Here is a 20,838-nt window from a genome sequence, read left to right as displayed (position 1 = left end):
CTGTGTCATTCCTCATTCTCCTCTGGATATGTTTCAACACTGCTCTTACAGTTGCTGAACGGAGGCAGTGCAGAGTGCGGCTGTGAGCATTGCATACAATATCTCCCGCAGTCGACACTCACACATGGGCTGGGTTGCAGCTCGCAGTGAGAGGCAGAATGTGCCCCCGGCTTGTCGGAGGTGAGAGGGTTCCAGGGATGTCCGCCCGGAGCATTCCCTTTGTGCACAGGGCAGAGTCGTCTTCCCGTCTGTGCCGCCGGTAAGTGTCTCTGCCTAGTCTCAGGCACTGGCACAAGGCAATCCCCTTTGGGAAAGCTCAACTGTGTGGCCCTCACTGCCACCACCGCAAGTTTAGGGGTCACATTGTAGAAACAACTCAACCAGATCTCCCAGTGTTATGCTGTGACACAGGGGCTAACGTGATCCTGTGATGTATAAACCGGGGGGGCGCTGCGTAAGAGAACGGCGATGATGTTACCTCTCTACTAGGCATCGGTGAGACCGAACTGCCCTGGTGGGTGTCCACATTTTAAAAAGGCTATTTCAGCTATCAGTGAAAGGCATAATAAGAACCAGTGTCTGGAAACTGAAGCCAGACAAACTCCATTTAGAAAAAAAGCGCAATTTTATAACAGCGAGGGAGATTTACTGCTAGAACAAAGTACCAATGGAAAAGGTGGATTCTCTATCTCTTGATGTCTTCAAAATCAAGACTGAATATTGGGTTTCATGGTCCTGAGCAGGCTGTCCCTTCTGGAAACCTTCTCTAGGCCCCCGAGTGCACCCCTATCCAGTGACAGGCCCAAGATTCCCCTTCACTCAGGTTGGGTCCCACAATCCTCACACTCACCACTTCTCCAGGTAACAACCCCATTAATGACAACCATGTTATCCTGGCAGGTCCACCCAGAATTTAGCCTGCTACAGATTTCCCTGCCTGAGTCTGTGACAGATTGAGTTTGCTATGACACAGGAAAATCTTCAAAACAAAGTGGGATTTATTTGCCCAACTGAATGCAGCATTGAGGAAAATGAGTTAAAAGAACAAAGAACCTTTTTATCTTACCTAAGCTTAATTCCTTGGTCCACATTCAGGTTCTTCCAGATCCCACTTCTGAGTCTGAGGGATACTTGCATCCCCGCAGACACACTTTCTCTGTCTCTGTATGAATCCCTTTATCCAGCCAGTGTCTTTTGATTTCTCGCTTCCCAGCCTTGGTAAAACCACTGTGTAACTTCACAGGTTAATAACCTGGGTATCGTATGTGAGTGTTTGCTGAGATGATCCTTATCTAGATCATTGTTTTGCCTTTTCTAGCTTGATTCCTCCAACAACTCCTTTTGATCTCACACCATAGCAAGCAGTCCATGGTAAACGAACAGAGAGGTATGCACAATATCCATATAAAACAATACAGATATTCTCCAGTTTGACATACATGCTTTTGTTAGGCAATACACATGTTATACGTATTATGTACACCATGTTAATATGTATTAAGCACAGATGAATTATAGTTGTATATGAATATTTGATGGCTATGCCAGTTAATTGTATTTTTTCCCCCCACAATTTTGTTCACTCGTGTCAAGTATCCCACAACACTGTGTAAGGCTGAAGTCAGTTTTGGCTTTAGAAAATCAGAAACGTATGAACACCAAGATATATTAATTGTGTGACCTAACACAGGTTGGGATGTATCTCTATGTCCAATTGGTTTGGAAAGAAAAACAGAGATAAGAAAATTTGAGAACAAACCTACAAGTTAAGGAATGGTTACACACTGCTGTGTTGGATTTTAGTGATGTATAAAGCGTTTTGTAACGTGTAGTGTCATTCTAATAATACTACTGACTGAAATATGCATCTCTGAAGCCCAACTTCTGTGTAAGGAGAATGTGCTGCAATGTAAGAATTGCATCTCAGAAAGAGGCTATGCATGTCTCCTCTTCATATTGTATGGTTTTGTCTGTGGACAATAAATTTAGCTCAATTTGGTTATTTGATCTCTTGATTTTTCAGAATGAACCACAAGTGAAGTCAGTCAATGGTTAAAGGCACTACTTTCTCAACCACAAGCCATACTCTCAGTTTGCGCTTTGAACTTCCCTGAAATCATATGGATGGAAATCTACCAAGTCTAAAGGCACAACAAACTCTTCCAATGTTTATTACTTTTTGTCTCTTGTTAGAAAATGTCACTGAAAATGGAGAAAGAGGGAACCTATACACAGCTACTGGACAAGGAGAAAATCAAACGTCCATCACAGAATTCATCCTCCTAGGATTCGGGAACCTCTTGGGGCTGAAAATTCTTCTCTTTCTCCCGTTTCTGGTGATCTACATTGTGACCATGGCTGGGAACATCCTCATCGCTGCGCTAGTTGTGGTTGATCAGCACCTTCACACCCCCATGTACTTCTTCCTCGGCAACTTGTCCTGCCTGGAGGCCTGCTACACCTCCACCATCCTGCCCAGGATGCTGGCCAGTCTCCTGACGGGGGACAGAACCATTTCTGTCAGTGGCTGCATTGTGCAATATTATTTCTTTGGTTGCTTTACAGCTTCAGAATGTTATCTCCTATCCATGATGTCCTATGACCGGTATTTAGCGATATGCAAACCTCTACACTACGCAGCTCTGATGAGTGGCAGAGTCTGCCTCCAGCTAGCAGCTCTGTCCTGGACCAGTGGATTTCTGGCAACGACCATAGTAACATGTTTAATGTCCCAATTACATTTCTGTGGCCCCAGTGAAATTGACCATTTCCTTTGTGATTTCACCCCCCTGATTAAACTCTCCTGCAGTGACACCAGCCTGATCACACTGGTGACCTTTATATTCTCTTCCATATTCACCCTGCCCCCATTTCTATTAACGCTGGCATCCTACGTTTGTATCATCTCCACCATCCTGAGAATCCCTTCCACCAGTGGGAGGAGAAAGGCGTTTTCCACCTGCTCCTCGCACCTCATTGTGGTTACAATCTATTATGGGACCCTGATCATTGTCTACATGTTACCAGACATTGAGACACTTAGAGACCTCAACAAAGTGTTCTCTGTCTTCTACACCGTCCTGACTCCCCTAGCCAATCCCCTCATCTACAGCCTGAGAAACAGAGAGGTTAAGGAGACCCTGAAAAGAATCATCCATAAATGTCTGATGCTCTCTGACAATCAGAAGGAGTGACTGATAGGGGAATGAATCAGTCTGGTATAACTATAAAGTTAGCATGTAGGTTGTCCCTATGTCATGCTAGTGGGAGTTTACTTGTGGAACATGGGACATGCTAAGTTTTGGGTTGGCTGCATTCATAGTGGATTCGGGTTGGTGCTTTCTACTGTCCCAACTGGAATCATAATTCTCACGTGCTCTGCATTCCATGCAGTGGAACTAAAGATTTTAGTTACAAGTTTCATATGACTGAGCTGGGAATTCTCTGCTTTTTACATTGTGCTGGCCTTGAATCCCACTGGGTAGTAGTGGGTTGTTGAGTATTTTGTCTCTCACCTTTGTATCAGGGCATCCTGTGCAATTTTATATTTGGGTAGACTGTGTCAGCCTTTATTAATTTGTTTGTTATATGTTTTATCATGCAATGATCAGAAGGTTCGTAAGATCCTCAATGGATTCCTGGATGTTGAAATAAAATGATGAATAGACACGAATGATTTCTGGTGAAACAGCTCTTTCTCCTAAAGATCTTTTCTGTGTCAGGTGAAAAAATAATAAATACATACGGAGAAATTGCTATAGAATTCTGCATTTTAAAAGTGCCAGAATCTTTCAAAACTCAGACATGACTTAGGTTCCTAAGTCCCAAAAGACTTTGAAACTTAGTTGGATTCCTAAGGGTGATATTTTTAAAGGTTCTGAAGATGCAGATAAGTTTCGAGATGTATATTTAAATGTGCCCAGGCCTTAGACCCCAGACAACCCTCCCACACACTCACAGGGCATGACAAAAAGGGAGATTCCCTTTGAATGGGGAGTGAAATGGACTTGATGTTTATTCTGTTTCAATGAGCAAAATCGGATTGAATACCCTTGTGATGACAATTAAATAAAGATCATTATCAGAAGTCTCAAGGCAGATGCCGACAGCAGTCAAGGCCAGGGTGAGGCTGATCTCCTCTGCCACGCCTGTAAGAACCCAGAGCAGACAGCACTCAGGTTCTGTGCATCAAGTGAGGAAAGCAAGCGCAGCCTAGCCCTGCAGAAAAATGTAGGTCTCCTTGCAGAGTGAATGAGACTGGCTGAGACACTCCAGAGAGAAGAGGCATGGTGGAATCCGAATCCTGAGCCCACCACCCTCTCACCAATGTGGCCAAGGTCGCTCATGCTGGGGATCAAAGGGAAAGCTGACCATTCCTGGAGAAAGTCGTGCTATCTTGGGAAGCAGAGCAGGGTGAATTGTCTCTCAAGCATACGGTTTCCTTATGCATTTTCTGCTCTGTCTCATTCCCCATCCTCCCCTTGAGACGTCTCCTTATAGCTCTTAATATTGTTGAACTGAAACACTACAGAGGGTGGCTGTAAATATTGCAGCAGAGAATCGGTCTGCAGCCCCCTCCACAACAGACTCACACAAATCAGCAGGTACAGCTGGGGATGGAATGTGTCCCAGGGTTTGCAGGTGAGTCACTGAGGGGAGAGGACTGAGAAGGAGCTGTGCATATCTTCTTGGGGTTGCACAGGGCAGAGTCATCTTCTCTCTGCTGTTGTTTAGTGTCTCTGCCTAGTCACTAGCCTGATGCGATCAGGTTTGTGTCCCTCTCTGGGGAAGCTTGTGTGTGTGAGACCTTCACCATCATCACAGCACGTTTAGGGGTCACAGCAACGAGAGACTCCACACGGGGTCCCCGGGCAATGCTGTAGCACAAAGGGCTGATGCGATCCAGTGATGTATAACCATGAGCATGATGAAGAGGATGAGGAGGGAGGAGATCTTACCTCTCTGTCAGGCATAGGCGAGACCACACTACATCCAGTTCTGCTGCAGGTCCACATTTAAAGAAGGATGTTGGGAAAATGGGAGAGGCTGCAAAAAAAGAGCCAGAAAAAATGTGTGAGGGCTGTAGAAAATGCCTTGCCGTGAAGGTGAGAGAGCTCAAAATGCTTAGCTTATCAGCAAGAAGATTGAGAGACAATGTGATTGTGGTGGGTAAGTGCCTTCCTGGGATGAAAACACCAGGTGCTAAAGGGCTGTTTAATCTAGCAGAGAAAGGCAGAACAAGAACCACTAGGTGGAAGCTGAAGCCAGATAAATTCAGTTCAGAAATAAAGCAGACATTATGAGCAGGGAGGTGGATTAACCATTGGAACAAAGGGCCAAGGGAAGTGGTAGCTTCTCCGTCTCTTGATGGCTTCAAAATCAAGTCCGTTCTGAAGGATTTGCTGTCATGGTCTCTGAGCAAGCTGTCCCTCCTTGGGTCCTTTTCCCAGTGCACCCCTTTCAAGTGAAAGACCCGGGGCTTCTCTTTCTCTCGGCTGGGATCCTCTGACTCTCCGGATTACCAGCCCTTTGGTGACAGCTGTGTTACCCCAGCAGGTCTAATGGGCATTTGGCCCTGCTATAGATTTCCCTCTCTGAGCCTATGGCAGAATGAGTTTGCAGTGACACGGGATTAGCTTCCTCAAAAACAAAGTGGGATTTATTTGAGCAAGGGAACACGGCATGGAGGAAGCAAGTTAAAAGAAGAAAGAGTGCTAGATGTTTCTTGTCTGGCCTAAGCTCAACTCCTCTGTCCATAACTCAGGTTCTTCCAAATCCCGCTTCCAAGTTGTAGGGTCTGTGGGGATAGTTGCATCCCCACAGAACCTCTTGTGGTGTCTCTACTTGGCTGGTGTCTCTCTCATTTCCCAGTCTTGGTAAAACAATTATGTGACTTTGCTAAGTAGTCACCTGGCTCTTGCGTGTGAGTGTTTGCTGGGACGCTCCTTATCTAGTTCATTGATTTGCATTTCCATACGGTTCCGCTAATAGCCCCTTTTGATCTCACCCTGTAGCAAGCAATTAATTGTGCACCTACACACAGATCTGTGCACAATATTGATACAAAATATTGCGAATATTTTCCACCTTGTCACATGTGCTTTACAGAAACACAAGTTAGAGGACTCAGTTCAAGGGTAACTGGGGAAGTGCTATGGTTCATGGTATGCAGGAGGTCAGACCAGATGATCACCATGATACCTTCTGGCTATTTTTTCTAAAATATGTGCTCTACTTCAAACAGGAGCTGATTCAAGGAAATCCAGTGGCCCGCCATAGTCTGTCCTAGTTGGCCTTTACATCTATGCATCTATGAATGAAATAAGTTGGGAGCAGAAATGTGACAAATGAAGGGTGTAGTGGCTCTTTTGGGGATGTCAAGTGGGGTATCTCTATTCCAAAACCTTGTGTAAAGTCTGGGATGAAAACAGTGTCTTGACTCTGTGAAATATGATAAATATGCTCTCCATTTTCCCTTTAAAATCAAACAGCTGGAAATTTACCGAGTTCAATTCTACAGCAACCTCTTTCAATGTTCGTTACTTTCTATCTGTCACTAGATATATCTCATGGAAAATGGAGCAAGCATGTCCTTGTGTACAGCTCTTGGAGAAAGGAGAAGGGGGAAATGAAACGTCCATCACAGAATTCATCCTCCTGGGATTTGGGACTATCCCTGAACTGCAAATTCTTCTCTTCTTGCTGGTCCTAGTGATCTACATTGTCACTGTGGCTGGGAACATCCTCATTATTTTACTGGTTGTGACTGATCAGCACCTTCACACCCCCATGTACTTCTTCCTGGGGAACTTGTCCTGCTTGGAGACCTGCTACACCTCCACTATCCTGCCCAGGATGCTGGCCAGTCTCCTGACCGGGGACAGAACCATCTCAGTCAGTGGGTGCATCACTCAATTTTATTTCTTTGGTTTTCTTGTGTCAGTTGAATGTTCTCTCTTATCCATGATGTCCTATGACCGGTATTTAGCGATATGCAAACCTCTACACTACACAGCTCTGATGAGTGGCAGAGTCTGCCTCCAGCTAGCAGCTCTGTCCTGGACCAGTGGATTTCTGGCAACTGCCATAGTAATATATTTAATGTCCCAGTTACATTTCTGTGGGCCCAATGAAATTGACCATTTCCTTTGTGATTTCACCCCCCTGATAAAACTCTCCTGCAGTGACACCAGCCTGATCACACTGGTGACCTTTATATTCTCTTCCATTGACACCCTGCCTCCGTTTCTATTAATGCTGGCATCCTACGTTTGTATCATCTCCACCATCCTGAGAATCCCTTCCACCAGTGGGAGAAAAAAGGCATTTTCCACCTGCTCCTCGCACCTCATTGTGGTTACAATCTACTATGGGACGCTGATGGTTGTCTATTTGTTACCAGACATTGAGACACTTAGAGACCTCAACAAAATGTTCTCTGTCTTCTACACCGTCCTGACTCCCATGGTCAATCCCCTCATCTACAGCCTGAGAAACAAAGACATCAAGTTGGCCCTAAGAAAAGTTATCCGTAAATGTAGGGTGCCCTCGGAAATTCAGGAAGAGTGATTGATAGGGGAATGAAACCGTCTGTCAACTCGCAAGGGAGTTAGCATTTCTCTTGTGCCTAGTTCATGCCGATGGGAATTTTCTTGTGGAACACAAGGGCATGCTAAGTTTTGAGATCACGACATTCCCACTTGATTCGAGTTGATACTTACTACTGCCCCAATTGGAATCAAACCCCCCATGTGCTCCATCGAACCCACGGCACCGTGGAATTCAAAATTTTAGTTCCAGATTTCATGTGCGTCTCTTCTCTAAGCAGGGAAAAGGCTACATTTTACATCACACTCATCTCGGGTGCCTTTGGATGGTTACTGGTTGTTCAGATATTTTGTCTCTCACATTAGTGTCAGGGCTTCCTACACAATTTCATACGTGGTGTGACTGAACAGGTCTTCATAATGTCTGTTTGTTACATGTGCTATGCAGTGACTGGTGGTGTGCTAGATCCCAAAAGGATTCCTCGGTGTTGAAATAAAATAATTAATTGACATGGATGAATTCTGGTAAAACATCTCTTTATCCTAAAGATCATTTCAATGTTAGGTGAAAAAATAATAAATATACGAGGAGCTATGGCTATTTAATTCTGGATTTGAAAAGTGCCAGGATCTTTCAAAAGCACCTAAATGAGTTAGGATCTGGCCACACTGCAATAAAAGACCCGCAGCTGGGTCAGTTGACTCATGTTGGCGGGACACAGGCAGCAGGGGTATAAAATTGCAGCCTGAAGCCCTGGCGCTGAGAACCATCAGGGATTTTTATTGCAGTGTAGACTTAGCCCTAAATTTGTAAATCCTAATCTCTTACAGAGTTAGTTAGATTCTTACCGCCCAGAATTAAAAAATGTCCAAAGGTGCAGATCGGTATCTAAGTACGTTTTCAAATGTGCCTAGTGCCTAACTCCCATTAATTGTAATATGTCTAATTCTGCATTTCCAAAGTGCCAGGCTCCTTCTAAAGCATGTAAATGACTGCATTTCCTAAGTCCCAACGATTCTGAAAGTGATTGGATTCCGAAGGGCCAAAGTATTAAAGGTTCTGAAGATACAGGTAAGTGTCTAAGTGGATTTTCAAACATGCCCAGGCACTTAACTCCCATTTGCTCTAACATCTTGCATTTAAAAAAATGAGCCCATATATGTCGAGAAAGAGGACTGGTTTGGGGGATAAAGCACTGGGCAGAGAGGGGTGGCCGTGTTAGTCTGTTTTTATCAAAACAGCGAGAGTCCTGTGGCACCTTAAAGACGAACACATTTATTTGGGCATAAGCTTTCGTGGGCAGAAACCCACTTCGTCAGATGCATGAAGTGGAAACTTCAGTGTGGTAGATATACACGTGTGAGGATGGGTGAGTTACATCACAGTCAGGCGGGCAAGTGTTAACGAGGTAATTCAATCAGGGTGTATTAGAATCATAGAAGATGAGGGTTGGAAGGGACCTCAGGAGGTATCTAGTCCAACCCCCCTGCTCAAAGCAGGACTAACCTCAACTAAATCATCCCAGCCAGGGCTTTGTCAAGCCGCAGCTTAAACACCTCTAAGGATGGAGATTCCACCACCTCCCTAGGTAACCCATTCCAGTGCTTCACCACCCTCCTAGGGAAAAACCTTTTCCTAATGTCCAACCTAGACCTCCCGCACTGCAACTTGAGACCGTTGCTCCTTGTTCGGTCATCCGCCACCACCGAGAACAGCCTAGCTCCATCCTCCCTGGAACCCCCTTTCAGCTAGTTAAAGGCTGCTATCAAATCCCCCCTCACTCTTCTCTTCTGCAGACTAAACAAGCCCGGTTCCCTCAGCCTCTTCTCATAAGTCTTGTGCTCCAGCCCCCTCATCATTTTCATTGCCCTGCGCTGGACTCTCTCCAACTTGTCCACATCCTTTTTGTAGTGGGGGGCCCAAAACTGGACACAATACTCCAAATGCAGCCTCACCAATGCCGAATAGAGGGGAATAATCACTTCCCTCCATCTGCTGCCAATGCTCCTACTAAAGCAGCCCAATATGCTATTAGCCTTCTTGGCAACTAGGGCACACTGCTGACTCATATCCAGCTTCTTATCCACTGTAACCCCAGGTCCTTTTCTGCAGAACTGCTGCCTAGCCTGTCGGTCCCCAGTCTGTAGCTGTGCATGGGATTCTTCCATGCTAGGTGGAGGAGTTGATGGGAAGGTGTGAATGTCAAAAGAGGGAACATTATTTTTTGTAGTGGGCTCGCCACTCCCAGTCTCTTTTCAGCTCTAGTCTGATAGTGTCACGTTTGCCTGTGAGCTCCAGCTCTGTTTTTTTATATGACTCTGACTGCTTGATCTTTCACGAGTCTATAGGGTTGGGATTTTCAAAAGAGCCTATGGGAATTAGGTTCAAATATTTCACTGGGATTCTTTTGGATCAGCTAAACCGAATGAGCTTTTATAAGCATATTCTCGATCCCTCCAGTCACTTTTGTGCACCCTCTCCGATTTTTCAACATCCTTTTAAAAATGTTGGCATGAGAACTCCATGCAGTATTCCAGAATCGGTCTGACCAATGCAGTATACAGAGGTAAAATCAGATCACTACTCTTCGTTTTTTACATCCAAGGATCACAGTAGCCTTTTTTTGCCACAGCATGACACTAGGAGCTCATGCTGAATTGCTTTTCCACTATGACTCCTAGATCCTTTTCTGCGTCATTGCTTGTAGGTAGGATAGCGTTTTCCAGGATTCAGTTTCCCATCCTATAACTCTGGCCTGCATTCCTTGTCCCTAGATGTATAACTTTGCATTTGGCTGTATTAAAATACATTTTGTTTGAATGGGTCCAGTTTACACCCCTTCACCAATCTTTGTGTCGTCAACAGATTTGATCAACCGAGATTCTAGATTGAATTCCAGATTATTGACACAAACGTTGAATAGTTTTGGGCCTCGTACTGGTCCATGCCTCTTTAAAAACAAACACTCCCATTCCACCATGATTCACAACTATTTTTTAATCGGTCAGACAGACAATTCATAATACATTTAATGTGTTCTTTATTTATATCACATAGGTGCTCATTTAAAAATCAGAATGTTGTGTCCGACTAAGTTAAACGCATGACCAAAGTCTAAGTATATTACATCTACCGATTACCTTTATCAACCAAACTTCTAATCTCTTCAAAGAACTAAATCCGGCTTGTCTGACAAGATCTCTTTTCCACAAAACCACATGATGGATATTAATTATATTTCCACCCTTTAATTCTTTATCAGTTGAACTCAATGTTATTTTTTCCATTTTCTTCTCTGGGTTCTTTCTCTCTGGAAGAAAACTGAGACTTTAAACATTTTTTCTCACCAACAATGAGGAATGAAAGCAAACGTCCAAGTTTTTTATTCAAAATGAAATTCCTGGATTCCAGCCAGCCACGGTGAAAATGTACGGCAAATCCTGTGCTGAGCCTGCCCACTAGACGTGGGAACCGCCAAGAGCATGCGACCAGCACAAGCAACTTCTACTTTTCCTCCCTCAAGTACCCAGTGAGTGTGATGAAACGTGGCAAGGAGGTGGGACGGGGTGGCCCAGGGTCCTAGAGAGAGATTTAACCTGTCTCTCCAACTCGAGCAAGAGACAAGAAGTCATCCAGGTACTTGGCAGGCCATTGTCTTGTGCCCTGTGCATACTCCCGATGCTCTGTTTCCCGGTGTCCAGTGAACAAGGGCCCTCTGCACTGTATTGACCAATGCACAACGTTCACATCGCCGGTGCACAACGGTCCCTGCACTATAAACCATAATGACCAATGCATAAAGACCAAACAATCCCTATGTTATGCACCCGGTGCCCACCACCCATCAGTCCCTTCCACTATCTTGCCCACCACCCAGCGATGCCCGCACTTTATTCCCAGTCCCCACATCTGTCATCAAGAGCAGAGATCATGTCCTGTCTGGGAAGAATTTTCTCTGCAGGGTTTTCCTCAGGGCAGAGTGCACCTCCTTGTTCCTCAGGGTGTAGATCACAGGGTTCAGGGCAGGCGTGACCACACTGTAGAGGAGAATGATCATCATGTCCCATTCAGGGGATTCCCCGGAGGAGGGAGGCGCGTAGGTCAGGATGGCCGCCCCGTAGAATAGAGAGACCACGGTGAGGTGGGAGGCGCAGGTGGAGAAGGCCTTTCTCCTGCTTTCCCGCGACTGGACTTTCAGGAGGAGGAAGGAGATGATGTAGAGGTAGGAGAGGAGGGTGAGGATGAAGGGAATGATCACGATGCCCCCAGTGACGATGTTGAGTAGGGTCAAGTTGAGGTGGGTGCTGCCACAGGCCAGGTTCAGCAGGGGCTTGATATCGCAGAAGAAGTGGTGGACGCGGCTGAGGCCACAGAAGTGCAGCCGGGAGGTCAAGACCGTGTGCATCAGGGCGTGCAGGAAGCCAGTGGTCCAGGTGGCAGCTGCCAGGAACAGGCAGGCCCGTGGGCTCATGACCAGCCTATAGCGCAGCGGGTTGCAGATGGCCACGTAGCGGTCATAGGCCATGACGGCCAGGAGCACAGCCTCGCTGCTGCCCAGGAAGTGGAAGAAGTGGAGCTGGGTCAGGCAGCCAGTGAAGGAAATGGTTTGCTGTCCCGAGAGGAAACCAGCCAGCATCTTGGGCACAGTGACCGTGGAGTAGAAAATGTCCAGGCAGGAGAGATTCCCTAGGAAAAAGTACATGGGGGTGTGAAGCCGGGTCTCGGTCAGCGCCAGGGATACCATGGCCCCATTACCAAGCACGCTGGCTGCGTAAAGAAGCAGGAAGAGGGCGAAGAGAAAGTGCTGCAACCCCTGGAGACTGGTCAAGCCCATGAGGATGAATTCGCTCACCTCCTCCGTCCGGTTCGCCATCGCTGCAGGGGTGGGAGGGGGGGAAATGAAGAGTAAAAGGAGGCATAAGAACTGGAAGCTGAGTTTTTCCAAGGTCCTTAGGAATTCAGATGCCCATTTCTTTTTAAAATTAATGAAAAATGGACATCCAGCCCTTCTACGCAGCTCTGGACATTTCAGTCGTTGTGCTAGCGTTTCTGTGAGCAGATTTCATCCCTGGGTCTCATGACCCTGAAACGCCCTGTGTCTCCGCGTCAAATCATCTACACTTTGCAGATGGCTGAATGGAGATCAATCGATCTATCTATCCATCAATCCATCCATCCCCATACACACCCACCATCCATCCATCTATCGTATGCAGTGTTGCTGTGGCCATATCAGTCCCTGGATATTAGAGAGACAAGGTGGGGGTTAATATCTTTTATTGGACCAACTTCTCTTGGTGAGAGAGGCAAGCTTTCGAGCGTACAGAGAGCTCTTCTTCTGGGAAACTCCGGCTATATCTACACTGCAGATGTTACAGCGGCACAGCTGTACCACTGCAGCTGCCCCACTGTAAGGTCTCTCATAGCCGCTCTAGGCCAACGGGAAGGAGCTCTCCGGCATAATTAAACCACCCCCAACAAGCGGCGGTAGCTATGTCGGCAGAAGAGTGTCTCCTGCCAAGATAGCGCTCTCCACACCCGAGCTTTTGTCGGTGAAATGACGTGGGTCAGAGGTGTGTTTTTTCACACCTCTGCCTGACAAAAGTGTGAGTATAGACAAAGCCTTACTCAGAGCATCACAGCTAAATTCAGCGGGGGCAGATTGGTCAGTGTATGCAGTAACACGTATTGCAAGTGATCTCTCAACGTGAAGTGGCCAATTAACACCCCTCCAGTCATTGGGTGGGTGGACGGGAGGGGGAGAAAGGGGAGGCAGCTATGGGGGGGCTGTGAGTGGGGGTTACAGATTGTTGTAATAAGCCACAAATCCAGGGTCTCGGTTCAGTTCCATGATTTTTAGTGTCCCGCAAGGTTCACAATTTAAGCTCCCAGCCTCGTCTTTTGAAAGTGAGGAGCAGGTTTCCTTTGAGGATGAGGATTGATAGATCAGGCTGTAGCTGACCTATCGGTCACAGAATCACAGAAGATGAGGGTTGGAAGGGAGCTCAGGAGGTCATTTAGTCCAACCCCCTGCTTAAAGCAGGGCCAACCCCAACTAAATCATCCCAGCCAGGGCTTTGTCAAGCCGGGCCTTAAAAACCTCTAAGGATGGAGATTCCACCACCTCCCTAGGTAACCCATTCCAGTGCTTCACCAGCCTCCAAGGGAAAAAGTTTTTCCTAATATCCAACCTAGGCCTCCCCCACTGCAACTTAAGACCATTGCTCCTTGTTCTGTCATCTGCCACCACCGAGAACAGCCCAGCCCCATCCTCCCTGGATCCCCCTTTCAGGTAGTTAAAGGCTGCTATCAAATCTCCCCTCATTCTTCTCTTTTGCAGACTAAACAAGCCGAGTTACCTCAGCCTCTCCTCATAAGTCCTGTGCTCCAGCCCCCTCATCATTTTTGTTGTCCTCCGCTGGACTCTCTCCAATTTGTCCACATCCTTTTTATAGTGAAGGACTCAAAATTGGACACAATACTCCAAATGCGGCCTCACCAATGCCGAATAGAGGGGAATAATCACTTCCCGTGACCTGCTGGCAATGCCCCTCCTAATGCAGCCCAATATGCTATTAGCCTTCTTGACAACCAGGGCACACTGCTGACTCATATCCAGCTTCTTGTTCACTGTAACCCCCAGGTCCTTTTCTGCAGAACTGCTGCCTAGCCCATTGGTCCCCAGTCTGTAGCTGTGCATGGGATTCTTCCTTCCTAGGTGGAGGACTCTGCACTTGTCCTTGTTGAACCTCATCAGATTTCTTTTGGCCCAATCCTCCAGTTTGTTTAGGTCACTCTGTATCCTATCCCTATCTTTCAGGGTATCGACCACTCCCCTCAGCTTAGTGTCATCCACAAACCTGCTGAGGGTGCAATCTACCCCATCCTCCAGATCATTAATGAAGATGTTGAACAAAACCAGTCCCAGGACCGAACCCTGGGGCACTCTGCTTGTGACCAGCTGCCAGCTAGACATGGATCCATTGATCACTACCCGTTGAGCCCGGTGATTTAGCCAGCTTTCTGTCCACCTAATAGTTCACTTATACAACCTATAATTTTTTAACTTGCTGATAAGAATACTGTGGGAGACTGTATCAAAAGCTTTGCTAACGTCAAGGTATATCACATCCACCACTTTCCCCACATCCACAGAGCCAGTCATCTCATCATAGAAGGCAATCAGTTTGGTCAGGCATGACTTGTGTTGGCTGAATCCGCTGTTCCCAATCACCTTCCTCTCCACCAAGTGCTTCAGAATGGATTCCTCTGGAACCTACTCCATGATTTTTCCAGGGACTGATACACATACAAACACATATTACCTCACCCACTTTGTCTATCTATTGTCAGACATACACATGCATGTATCCATCTATCATGCCGTTTATCCACTTACTGCCATACATATCATCCAACCAACATTAGAACCTCAGAGTTACAAACATCGGCGTTACAAACTGGCTGGTCTACCACACACTACGTTTGGAACTGGAAATGCACAGTCAGGCAGCAGCAGAGAGTGGGGGCGAGGGAAGCAAATACAGTACAGCGCCGTGTTAAACGTAAACTACTAAAAGAATAAAGGGGAAGTTTAAAGAAAAAGCTTTGACAAGGAAAGGAAACTGTTCCGGTGCTTGTTCATTTAAAGTATGATGGTTAAAAGCAGCTGTTTTCTCCTGCATTGTACAGTTTCAGAGCTGTATCAAGTCAGTGCTCAGTTGAAAACTTTTGAAAGAACAACCATAACGTTTTGTTCGGCGTTCTGAATGTTTCAGAGTCACGAACCAACTCCATTCCTGAGGTGTTCCTAACTCGGAGGTTCTGCTGTATCCATCTATTGTGTTTTAAACGGTCCCTGATCGCCCCGTTATTCATGTCCCAGACACAAGTCAAAGGCATAGATGTCAGATCAGAAAATCAGTTTCTGCCCTTGCTTCCCTGAAGCAGGTTAATGGAACCTCTTTCTTTAGGCTAGGGTTTTCCAGACCGTCGAGGGTAGTTAACGACAGTCAGTGAGAGCTCTTGGACTAATTCCCCTAGATGCGTTTGAAGATCCCCTTCTTCTGAGGCTGTCTCTCTCTTTCTAGCTGAAAAAACACCATCTCCTGAGTCTCTGAATTCTAGCGTCCATCCTGACCAAGGGCCTTGGGCATGGAGTTTATATGATGTCGGACTGGAAATCAGAAAAACTGCATTCTCATCTCATCTCTGCTACTGACCTGCTGGGAGATCATGGGCAAGCCATTTCCCTGCCCGGTGCCTCAGTTTCCTCCCCCACACCTTTTTTCTGTCTTGTTTTTTCAAACTCTTCTTCAGGGCAGGGACTGTAGATACATTGCCTACCACAATGAGGTCCCTATCTTGGTTGGAAGCCCAGGAGATATGCGTAAAGCTCACCTGCCTCTCTGTTGTGTGGCAAAGCAGTCAGAAGGTCCGAAATGGAGGATCTGAGGGCGTGAGAGGACGCTGCTTTCCTTTGTTTGGGCACATGGCATAAACAGGAGCCATGGTACGGAGGGTGAAACTTCCCAGGTCTATTGCTATTAATGATCTGGAGGATGGGGTAGATTGCACCCTCAGCAAGTTTGCAGATGAAACTAAGCTAGAGGGAGTGGTAGATACCCTGGAGTGTAGGGAATAGGATACAGAGTCACCTAGACAAATTGGAGGATTGGGCCAAAAGAAATCTGATGAGATTCAACAAGGACAAGTGCAGAGTCCTGCACTTAGGAAGGAAGAATCCCATGCACAGCTACAGACTGGGGACCGACGAGCTAGGCAGCAGTTCTGCAGAAAAGAACCTGGGGATAACAATGGATAAGAAGCTGGATATGAGTCATCAGTGTGCCCTGATTGTCAAGAAGGCTAATAGCATATTGGGCTGCATTAGTAGGAGCATTGCCAGCAGGTCGCGGGAAGTGATTATTCCCCTCTATTCGGCATTGGTGAGGCCGCATTTGGAGTATTGTGTCCAGGTTTGAGTCCTTCACTACAATAAGGATGTGGAAAAATTGGAGAGAGTCCAGCGGAGGACAACAAAAATGATGAGGGGGCTGGAGCACAAGACTTATGAGGAGAGGCTGAGGGAACTGGGCTTGTTTAGTTTGCAGAAGAGAAGAATGAGGGGGGATTTGATAGCAGCCTTTAACTACCTGAAAGGGGGTTCCAGGGAGGATGGAGCTAGGCTGTTCTCAGTGGTGGCAGATGACAGAACAGAAAGGAGCAATGGTCTCAAGTTGCAGTGGGGGGGGGGGGGTCTAGGTTGGATATTAGGAAAACATTTTTCCCTAGGAGGGTGGTGAAGCACTGGAATGGGTTACCTAGGGAGGTGGTGGAATCTCCATCCACAGAGGTTTTTAAGCTGCGACTTGACAAAGCCCTGCCTGGTATTATTTAGCTGAAGTTAGCCCTGCTTTGAGCAGGGGGTTGGGCTAGATACCGCCTGAGGTCCCTTCCAACCCTCATCCTCTATCATTCTATGACCTCAGACCAGAGCAGAGTAATTCCTGAGGGGTTCGATGATGTGACCCACGCTCTCTCACACTCCGATTCAGAGGAAAGGTTTCCCCTCGGTGACTGAATGCCCGAGGTGAGCTCCTCTTCCTGAATCCCAAGACAAAGCGTTAGCATGACAGGTCCCATCTTGGGCACCATAAGAAGCTGAGAGCGGCACACCGATGTGGCTCACGTTCAGACTCGCACCAAAGGCTCTCGCTGTCAGGCACTGGGCGGGGAGGGGGGGGCGCTGCCCACTGGCCAGTGGATTGAGTGACGAATGCACCTTTACCCAGGCATACTGAGCTGGCCTCACCATGACGTAGGTCAGGCCTGCTGTGGGGTCTGATTGCGATTCCCCGTCATCCAGCAGCAGGGCTTGCTAACTGTGGAAGCCAGTCCTAGTGGTGAGACTAGACTCAAACGCCCTGGGTTCTAGTCCCAGCCTTGCTATTAGCCTGTTGGGTGACTTTGAGCACGTCATGTCCCTGCCCTGTGCCTCAGTTTCCCCATGTGTATATTGGGGATAACAAGACAAGGTACCTCTCACTTAATAATTTCCCTGTCATTGTGGGGGCTTCAGGCACTGGTGAACTGCAGTCCCTCTCTTTGTCTGTGCTCCTGGGGGCTGTAACATTTTGCTTGTTGGGTTTAGTGTGCTGGTGCTGGGAGGGGCTGGTGGCCTGTGAGCGACTCTTTTAGGTGCACACATTGCACTAACTTCACCCACACCTCTAGGCTGAGATTAACAAAGGGAGTTAGGTGCCCACATCCCATTGAAATGCACTGAGAGTCGGGCACCAGACTGCTGAAGGTTCCTTTAGAAAACGCCACGCTAGTCACCTCTGGAAAGACGTGTCAGATTTGTTGGTCAATCTGAGACAAGCTAACATAGTTCCTGCATTGATGCCCTCTGCACTGTACCGTCTATGTCTCTAGCGCAACTTATTTTATCTTTACTGTCACATGGAAAGAAAGAAAGAAAGAGAAAGCATCTTCTCACATATTTGCCTTTGTAAATTCTAAAGGCTGAACGTTCAGCTCGTACCTGTTTGGGTGCAATCCTTCTTCAAGCTGACATATTATAATGCTGACTGAGAACAGAAACAAAAAGAATCAAACCACTGGGAAAATATCAGGGACTCCAGCCTGTGTAGACAGGACTCAGGGAGCGACCTCAGGTTATTCTGAAATGCTTGATGGCTCTGCAACAAAAAAGTCTTTTTATCACCATCCGGCTCTGAGCAAAAGCCCCACCTTCTCACCAGAGAGGTTCAATTTGCTTTGTTCCAATGGTCCCTCCGGGCCAGAACCTTTGAACCACTTGAGAGTTCCTTCTATGCCAGCAAATAAACCCAGCCTTCCCAAGAGAGACCGTGGTAAATATTATCGTGCAGCCTGGATCTGACGGGAAAGTGAAAAAAATAACAACAGATTTGCAAATATGTCCCTGAATGATTCCATTAATTTACTGATCCACTGTTTCCTTGTGCTCTCTGTGTCTATCCCTTGTCTCTCATCTTACACTTCGATGGGCAGCTCATTGGATCAGGGGCCGTCTTTTTATTCTGTGTTTGTCCAGAACCTGGCACTGGGGGATCTTTGTCCATGAGTGGAACTGCTTGGTGTTACCACAGCACAAGTCACAAACAATACCAGTAACTAAAACCAGCACATCAGGCTCGCTCTGGTTCATGGAATCACGCTGGGACTTAGCCAATCCCCATTGAAGACAATGGCAGCCTTCACAGAGAAGAGGGGGCCACCGGAGGGCATAGGGTGTGGGGTGTGGATAGGGGCAGAGAGGGAAGGGGATAGGGGCTGTGGGGAGAAAGCAGAGAGGAAGAAGCCAGGATCGGGGAAGGGTTTATTTGCTTGATTGGACCCCGAGGATGTCCCTTAAATTGATGATAAAAAAATAGGAAAAATGCTTAAAACCCATAATTTTGTGCAACTGTGAAATTTTAAATCAATAGAAATAGAAAAAATGCTGTAACTAAAGATGGATATTATTGATAAAAATAGAGCATAAATTAACAAAATGGGAATTCTGCCAGCCCGAGGTATGATGTACTCCGTTCACAGCAGTGCAGTATATAGGAATTGGGGAATATCCCTTTACATCATTTGCAAGCCCTGTCATTGCAGTCACCATGTTCTATGTGTCATAAGCCACCAGAAACCAATCAGAGCAGGAATGTGTGTGGCCCTTGTGCATGTTTGTGTATATTTAGTATCTGGGACCCAGCTGTTTCCTGTGTGATTTCTTCAGATTGCTTTGCTGTGCAAAGAGGAATAGAAACAACACTCCGTCAAAAACTCCAAGAGTAGCTGAAATCCTTGAACAACAAAATGGTACGTGCTTAAATTGATATTGACAAAGGGACTTAAGTCTTTGTCTACGCTGCCGCGGGAATTCGACTTTGTTTAATTCGACTTTCAGCGGCCGATTTTTGGAAATCGCAGCAGAGTGTACACACTAGGCTGTTAGCGCTGGTTTCTTGCGTTCACACTGGCCAGCCTTAATTCGAATTAGAAAGCAGTGCAATGTGGGTAGCTATCCCACAGTGCAACTAACCACGGTGGCTGTTGGGACAAGTGTCTTCATCCCAGGATGCCACGCTGCTTCCCTCCCCCGCCCCCCCAAACAAACAGGAAAAGGATTTCCGTGCCCTTTTTTTACTCCCCGCGATCCCCATTGCCGCAGGGACATGGAGCCAGCTCCACTCTGCACCACAATTGTGAGCGTGACAAATACATGGCAGCTTATCATGGAGTACTTTAGAAATAGAGCAAGAAGGCGAAGCAGATACCACCCCGATGCCACCGAGGCTGCCCTGCTACAAAACATCGAGCAGAACAATTCCCGATCGCTGCAGGCTGCAACGTGTCACCTGCAGTCCGTGGAACACAGGTTCTGGTGCAGGGAAACAAGCACAGACTGGAGGGACCCCATCGTTATGCAGCTGTGGGTTGATGACCAGTGGCTGCAAAACTTTCGTATGCAAAAAGCCACTTTCCTCATACTGTGCTCGGAGCTGGCCCCATCCCAGAAGCGTGTGAACACTTGCTTGAGACCAGCTCTGACGGTGGAGAAGAGAGTCGCCATCGCTCTGTGGAAGCTGGCAACCCCCGACTGTTACCGCTCGGTTGGGAATGAATTTGGAGTCGGTAAATCCACAGTGGGCATTGCCATGCACCAGGTGTGCAGTGCCATCAATAGACTTCTGCTACAAAGGGTAGTGACTGTGGGAAATGTGCAGGACATAGTGGAGATGTTTGCCATGATGGGCTTCCCAAACTGCGGGGGGGCCATTGATGGGTCGCACATCCCCATCTTAGCGCCTGCACACCTGGCGACCGAGTACATAAACCGCAAGGGGTACTTTTCCATGGTCCTGCAGAGGCTTGGGGATCACAAGGGTCGTTTCACAGACATCAGTGTTGGGTGGTCTGGGAAGGTGTGTGATGCTCGTGTATTTTGTAACTCGGGGCTGTTCTCTGAGATGCAGGCGGGCACTTTCTTCCCCGACCAAAAAATTCGGATTGGGGGTGTGGAAATGCTTATAGCAATCCTGGGGGATCCTGCTTACCCCTTGCTCCCTTGGCTAATGAAGCCATTCACCGGGCACCTGGACAGTGACAAGGAGTGTTTTAATAACAGGTTAAGCGGTTGCAGAATGGTTGTAGAATGTGCCTTTGGGGCGTTTAAAGGGTAGATGGAGGCGTCTCCTCACTAGGCTGGACATGAGTGAGAAGAACCTCCCTTCGGTGATATCTGCCTGCTGTGTT

At 47.0% G+C, this 20,838-nt stretch overlaps 3 protein-coding genes across 3 annotated transcripts; 2 read left to right on the top strand and 1 right to left on the bottom strand.

Moving 5' to 3' along the window:
* The first annotated feature begins 2,237 nt into the window (after positions 1 to 2,237).
* LOC137142740 (olfactory receptor 5AP2-like) lies at positions 2,238 to 3,194 on the top strand. Its single transcript, XM_067532191.1, has one exon. The coding sequence runs from the start codon at positions 2,355 to 2,357 to the stop codon at positions 3,192 to 3,194; it is 840 nt and encodes a 279-aa protein (XP_067388292.1). The 5' UTR covers positions 2,238 to 2,354.
* Positions 3,195 to 5,089: 1,895 nt separating this feature from the next.
* LOC137142810 (olfactory receptor 2AP1-like) lies at positions 5,090 to 7,569 on the top strand. The gene is made up of 3 exons (XM_067532276.1): positions 5,090 to 5,105; positions 6,492 to 6,550; positions 6,589 to 7,569. Exons 1-3 carry the CDS (start codon positions 5,090 to 5,092, stop codon positions 7,567 to 7,569), a joined length of 1,056 nt encoding a protein of 351 aa, XP_067388377.1.
* A 3,907-nt stretch (positions 7,570 to 11,476) lies between these two features.
* On the bottom strand, positions 11,477 to 12,421 carry LOC137142758 (olfactory receptor 12D1-like). Its single transcript, XM_067532213.1, has one exon. The coding sequence runs from the start codon at positions 12,419 to 12,421 to the stop codon at positions 11,477 to 11,479; it is 945 nt and encodes a 314-aa protein (XP_067388314.1).
* Between the last annotated feature and the right edge of the window lie 8,417 nt (positions 12,422 to 20,838).

Source organism: Emydura macquarii, unplaced genomic scaffold, assembly GCF_026122565.2.
Source record: "Emydura macquarii macquarii isolate MOO-44397 ecotype Brisbane River unplaced genomic scaffold, CSIRO-AGI_Emac_v2 contig_3249, whole genome shotgun sequence".
Lineage (NCBI taxonomy): Eukaryota > Metazoa > Chordata > Testudines > Chelidae > Emydura > Emydura macquarii.
Note: the sequence above shows the minus strand (reverse complement) of the source record. Positions and strands in the feature narration are given on the sequence as shown.